Source organism: Tupaia chinensis, unplaced genomic scaffold, assembly GCF_000334495.1.
Source record: "Tupaia chinensis unplaced genomic scaffold, TupChi_1.0 Scaffold146687_1, whole genome shotgun sequence".
Lineage (NCBI taxonomy): Eukaryota > Metazoa > Chordata > Mammalia > Scandentia > Tupaiidae > Tupaia > Tupaia belangeri.
In genome coordinates, this window is record NW_006206544.1 from 4268194 (window position 1) to 4274940 (window position 6747).

The 6747-nt window shown below is 37.5% G+C and overlaps 1 protein-coding gene across 1 annotated transcript in view; it reads left to right on the forward strand.

The window, feature by feature from the left end:
* The window catches only part of PALMD (palmdelphin), a 66111-nt gene that overhangs the window by 21811 nt on the left and 37553 nt on the right, over positions 1-6747 (forward strand). Inside the window, exon 2 of the mRNA XM_006169019.3 lies at positions 3548-3628. Within this exon, the coding sequence (XP_006169081.1) occupies positions 3548-3628 (81 nt within the window). The remainder of the gene's footprint in view (positions 1-3547; positions 3629-6747) is intronic.

Consider the following 6747-nt stretch of genomic DNA (forward strand, 5'->3'; position numbering starts at 1 on the left):
GACTATCTTATAACATTACAAAATTACCTTCCTACCTATTTAGGCTGGTGTGAAAGAGGCATCCCATCACCTCTGAGTGACAAAACATTGATGTTCCTTAGCAACCCTTGTATAACCCTTGTGTTGCCAAAACACTTCAGATGCCCTGTTTTGCCCACAGCTTCATTACCTGATTACTAACCCCAAGAGCAAACTAGCCCAAACCTGCCATCAACAGTGGGGAGAGGCATTGCTGGGTTCCGCAGTTGCTGTCCATACACATAATGTGTTGCTGTCCATACACATAATGTGCTCTTCTCTATGGGCTCCTCCTGGAGGGAGTGGATAATGACAGCACCAGCAGCTGGGGAACTAAACATGTGCTCCTTTTTTTTAAGGTTTTTGTTTGTTTGTTTCCATGCGAGAAAGAGGAGAGGCACCCTCAATAGAGTCTTGGTGCCACACCCTCCCCCAGCATCACTAGCCCCCACACATGCTTAGCATGCTCAGGGAGATCTGAGGACTCAAACCCAGCACCTTCCCACGTGATTCCAGCTGCACTGCTACTGAGCTACTGTCTGGCCCAAAGTGTGCTTTCTTCTAATGAGAAGTCCTATTCATTGTTCATTGTCCTGGAATCTGGCACTGCCTCCAGGTCACAGTACTTCATGATGAAGATAATGAGAGAATTTGTGAGTAGCTGGACTAACTTCCCACTAAGGAAATGGTATAGTGAATTGGCTAAGAGTGTGGAGGCTGACCTCAAATTCCCTGGGTTCAAATCTTGGCTTTGCCACTTATTGGCTGTGAGAACCTGAATGAGTTCATCTGCCTTAAACTTCCATCTCCCCTTTTGCAAAATAAAAACTATTATAGTAGCCTTTTGTTGTTACTACTAAGGAAGATCATGAAAGCAAAATACTTACCAAAATATTTGGCACAGAAAGTTATAAATAACAGCCTCTACATATAGTGGAGAATTACTCACAGAGGTTTTTTTCCCCAGAGTTTTTATTACGAACTACCAGGTTTCATCCAAAAGAAAAAAATGATTCTGAAGACCCAGGCTTGTTGCCCATCAAAAGAACTGTTAATGAAAGTTTAAAAAGCAGTGCTAATTAAGTCATATATTCTTCTCATACACAAAGAGAAACACAACAGAAATTTGGAGAGCAATGTGTTGTTTTTCTTCAACAAATGTACCTGAACTCATACATCAAATAAGGGATTTTATCTTCAAAGGAGTCGCATCAGGAAGTCATGCACTTGTTTCAATAATGCTGCCAAATATTTTTGGAACTCTTCCCTCCAAATTACCTTTTGAGTCTGCTTCAAATTCTTTTAGATGTCTACATTGGCAACAAAATTTGTCCTTTGGGAGTTTTCAATTTTGAAAGCAGATTTAATACCAAGAATAAGATAGAGTGGCCACTGGGTGGTATGGAACTTAAGGCAGTTGGATCCCACACAGCCTACTATATGGTTCAAGTCCCTGATCCAGTGGCTTGAAAATCACACTGGGTGCATGTCTGTGCATGCCCAAAATCCTGAGAAGAGAAAGGAAGAGAAAGAATCGTAGCATAGCTATCACCCCTGAAAAAACTGGGGAAAAAAAAGAAGAAGAAAAGAAAAAGAAGATGAAAGACGATCAAAAATGAAGAAACATAGCGCTTTTTACATGGGTTGTCAAATATCCCAAACAATTCCAGGCACGAAATCTCTAAAATATTTCAGACCAATGGAAGCATTGTCAGGATTAATGTGTTGCTTTCTATGTGGTTAACAAGTTATGTTTTTATTTTATTTTATTAAACAGACACTTCCAGAGTACTATCTGTCAAGCACTGTTCTAGGAATTTTTTATTTATTAGCTCATTTCATGCTCACATCTTATAAGGTAGGTGCTCTTAGTATCCCCATTTTACAGATGAAGTCATTGAGGCACAAAGAAGTTAAGGATTTTGTCCAAAGATAGAGCTTATAAATTGAGGAGACAAAAATCAAACCCAGGCTTAGTAGATATATATAATCAAACCCAAACTTAGTATATACACTGATTTTCTAAAAAGTACAATCTCAGGGTTCTAAAGGTTGACTGTCCCTAATCCAAAACTCTGAAATTCAAAATGTCCCAAAATCTGAAATTTCTTGAGTGCCAACATCACACTACAACAAGTAAAAAGTTTCACATCTGACTTATGTGACTAAGTCATAATTGAAATGCTATAATACAAAATACTGTATAAAATTACCTTTGGGCTATATGTGTAAGGTATATATGAAACATAAGTGAATATCTGGTTTCAGTTCATTACTGAGATACCTCATTTTAAAAATACAAAATCATAAAAAAAATTAAAAATATGAAACACTCTGATCCCAAGCATCTCAGAAAAGGAATATTCAACCTCCAGTAGCTGGGCTGCTTTTGTTTTGTTTTTTGAAGTAGTATAATTTAAACTTGGTGGAAGATATTATATCCCTCTATGAATTCCTTTTTGACCTCAGCTGATGGCCTTCTTAGTGTTCAGAAGCACTAACTGAACCCATTTTCTCTATCTCCCCATAGCAAGTTATTACCTAAGAAGGAAACAGGCCCACTTTGTAGCTTCCTGGTGTTCTAATGATCCACAGGCCATCCTGTTTTTCCACATGCGCAGGCCTTTCACCCAGCTGCTCAAGTTATGCCAGGAACAGTCTCTCTTCTCAATTTCCTCATACCTACTTCAGAACTCCCTCCTTAAAATTCACTTTTTCTATTGCATCACTTTGTGGGTCAATGTTTATTTATTTATTTTTTTATTTTTGAAGAGGTTTTCACTCAAGGTGTGTGTGTGTGTGGGTTGGGGGTAGTCAGAGGGAAAGTGAGAAATCACCCCCTAGAGGGGATGGCCACACCACAATCCCTTCACCTCCATTCTTCAGGTCCCACACTCAAACCGTGGTCAGCCATGTGGGAATCCAGTGACTTAACTGCTACACCATCTGTTGACCCCTATAGGTCAATTAGATCAACTAACGGAGAAGAAAGAAAAGGGGAATGGGTAGGAAAGTCATTAAAATTTTTTAACTTCTCTTTGAAAAAGCATCTCTTTATATTGATTCCCCTAAGCAAAATGTCTACGCTCTGTGGCAGAAATTGAAAGATCTGAAGCTATGCTAGTAGGGAGGATAAGTGTAAATTCCATATACTGTAAGAGAGGAGAGAATGGTAGAGAGTGGGTGCTAGGGGCAAAGGGAAGAAACACTTAACAGACAAAAGAATGTGAAGTTCTCCATTGAAAATGATGTATATGATAATAACTTCTATTTGATTGTCATGTATACATTCATACTCTGAAAAAGCCTATTGTACTCTATAGAGATGTACCCTGATGGAATTTAAATTTTAAAAAATATATTGAATGTCTCACATTGCTCTTTTTCTTTTAAATATGTTTCCAAAGTGCCTTCCTACCAATGCCAAGAGCATATCACTGGCCAGCCATTCTGATAATGACAACAACCCTAAAGAAACACTTTTTAGCAAATTAAAAAAATAAATTATGCTGGAACTTTTTTATTTCAGGATAAAAGGAAAATACAGGAAGAAATCTCACAAAAGCGTCTGAAAGTAGAGGAAGAGAAATTAAAACACCAGCATTTGAAGGTAACTTATGACTTTAATTTCATTTCAATGATTTTGTATTCAAATATCTGAATGCCATGCAAATTTCAATAATAAAGATGCTTCAGGAAAGAAAAAAATTCAACATAATTCTGCTAACCTTCTAACAACCACAGAGAAGGCCAACAAGCTTGTAATATTTGCATATGAGATTAATACCTTCTGGCAAATATGTGGAAAGTCAAAAACATGGCTTTATTACTTTTATCCTTTATTATTGAATTTCCTAATTTTCTTGGGTAACCTTGAGAATTCAGCCTTGAGAATTTGGCCCTGAATACAGTCTTGCTTAATGTCCCCAGGGAGTGGCTCCAGCTAGGAAGTTCCTTTTGAAATTAATGAAAGGCCAGTCATTCCCCAAGGGACTGCAGAACAGAGCACGTCTGGCCTGGTCAAGGATGCTTATATTTGAAAGCTCAATGCAATGAATCCAATGTTGTTTGAGTATGATTTAGGTTTTTGTTTTATTTTGTTTTGACAGAACATGAGCTCATAACCAGAAATAAACCACCATTTTTAAAATCAGACTTTACATCTTCCACTGGGTGTGGTTATTTGTAATAAAGAATGTGAAGTTCTCCATTGAAAATGATGTATATGATAATAACTTCTATTTGATTGTCATGTATACATTCATACTCTGAAAAAGCCTATTGTACTCTATAGAGATGTACCCTGATGGAATTTAAATTTTAAAAAATATATTGAATGTCTCACATTGCTCTTTTTCTTTTAAATATGTTTCCAAAGTGCCTTCCTACCAATGCCAAGAGCATATCACTGGCCAGCCATTCTGATAATGACAACAACCCTAAAGAAACACTTTTTAGCAAATTAAAAAAATAAATTATGCTGGAACTTTTTTATTTCAGGATAAAAGGAAAATACAGGAAGAAATCTCACAAAAGCGTCTGAAAGTAGAGGAAGAGAAATTAAAACACCAGCATTTGAAGGTAACTTATGACTTTAATTTCATTTCAATGATTTTGTATTCAAATATCTGAATGCCATGCAAATTTCAATAATAAAGATGCTTCAGGAAAGAAAAAAATTCAACATAATTCTGCTAACCTTCTAACAACCACAGAGAAGGCCAACAAGCTTGTAATATTTGCATATGAGATTAATACCTTCTGGCAAATATGTGGAAAGTCAAAAACATGGCTTTATTACTTTTATCCTTTATTATTGAATTTCCTAATTTTCTTGGGTAACCTTGAGAATTCAGCCTTGAGAATTTGGCCCTGAATACAGTCTTGCTTAATGTCCCCAGGGAGTGGCTCCAGCTAGGAAGTTCCTTTTGAAATTAATGAAAGGCCAGTCATTCCCCAAGGGACTGCAGAACAGAGCACGTCTGGCCTGGTCAAGGATGCTTATATTTGAAAGCTCAATGCAATGAATCCAATGTTGTTTGAGTATGATTTAGGTTTTTGTTTTATTTTGTTTTGACAGAACATGAGCTCATAACCAGAAATAAACCACCATTTTTAAAATCAGACTTTACATCTTCCACTGGGTGTGGTTATTTGTAATTAAAGCACATTGCGTTTTGACATTTTATTACATAGCTTAGTCACAGGATGCAAGCAAATGTCAAACAGGAGCTCCTTGTGAGCCAACCCAACCAGGAAACTGTGTTTATCTGGCAAGACTGCTATCAATGGACACAGCGAACCCCTCCATGAGACAATGCCACCTGCTCATGGGTCTATGAACTTAAGCTCAATTTAGCCAAAATCAGCTGAAACCATTTTTTGAAGTAGAACAAGTAACCACCTCTGAAAAGAAACATAAATTTAAGATTCTAATTAGCCCCAATTTCCTGGATGCCGTTTGCTTCTTTTCTTTTGTACAAGTTGAATTTCTGCTACTTGACAGATAGTTTCAAAGCACAGTAAGCCTGCTCTCTTTACACCATGTCACAATAAGCCTACCTGAGTAGTAAACGTACTCAAGAAACGCAGTGTGTACTCCCAGAAAATCAATGAAATAAAAGCCAATCCTACCAAGCTATTTCAGTGCAATTCAAATGAAGTCAAGTCAAATCTAGAACAATTTTTGAGATTGGCCATTTCTAACTCTAAAGTCAGAGCATGTGCTTTCTCTCTCTCTCTCTCCCTCTCTCTCTCTCTTACCCACGTACACACACACACACACACACACACATACACACACACAATTAACACACAGTTCAGCTCTCCCAGTGAACTACCTCCTACTTCTGAGTAAATGGAGAGCTCTCTAGCATTCTCCAGTTGTTATCCTTGCAGAACAAGCAGCAGAAGAAACAACAGCAGAGCTCACATACCAAGAAAGGCTTATATATCCCCCCAAGTTCACTTTAGGAAACACCTGACTCCCTGAAAGCTCTATTTCTAAAGTAGCATCTCACTTCAGTACGTTCCAAAAACTGCCTAGAAAGTTCTGCACAATTTTCCCCACTGATTTGCTTTCTGGAACCCAAGAGACCTCTTCAGATCCAATCCATTCAATACATTTATTATGCTTCAACTGCTGTACACAGTGGTACAGACGGTGTACTGCACAATTGTACCTGAAATGGGGTGCTGGAATGATTCCCACACTCCCTGGCCAGCTATGCACTCTGTCCCGGGGCCGCTGAGACCTGGAGCCTGAGGTTTCCATTTTCTCTTTACAAAACTGTTATCCACTTTGCAAGCTTGACTCCTTGATCCCAGGAGTCAAGGTGGGTATGAGGGAGGAAATGACACCTTTTCCTAATCTGGGAAGTTTAAGATAAAACAAGTAAGACAAGTTAAATGATAGTTTTTTATTTAAATTAAAATATAAGCATTAATTCCTTAATCTGGGGTGATTTTTTTAAAAAGTTTCTATTAAAGGTGTGGGATTTAAGCTAAATCTTAACTGAAAACAGAATTTCTATGTATGTACATAGGACCTTTTCACCAATAAACATTTATTAAGCACCTATTCTGCGTAATGTACTAAGCAGGACACTAAGAATATGAAATAAATAAAAATCAGCCTATGCCCTTAAAATGGTAATAGGCACATGATCTTAGATGACATTTATCCTGTGGCGAATATGTATGAGAGGCATAAACTACAAAGAAACATAG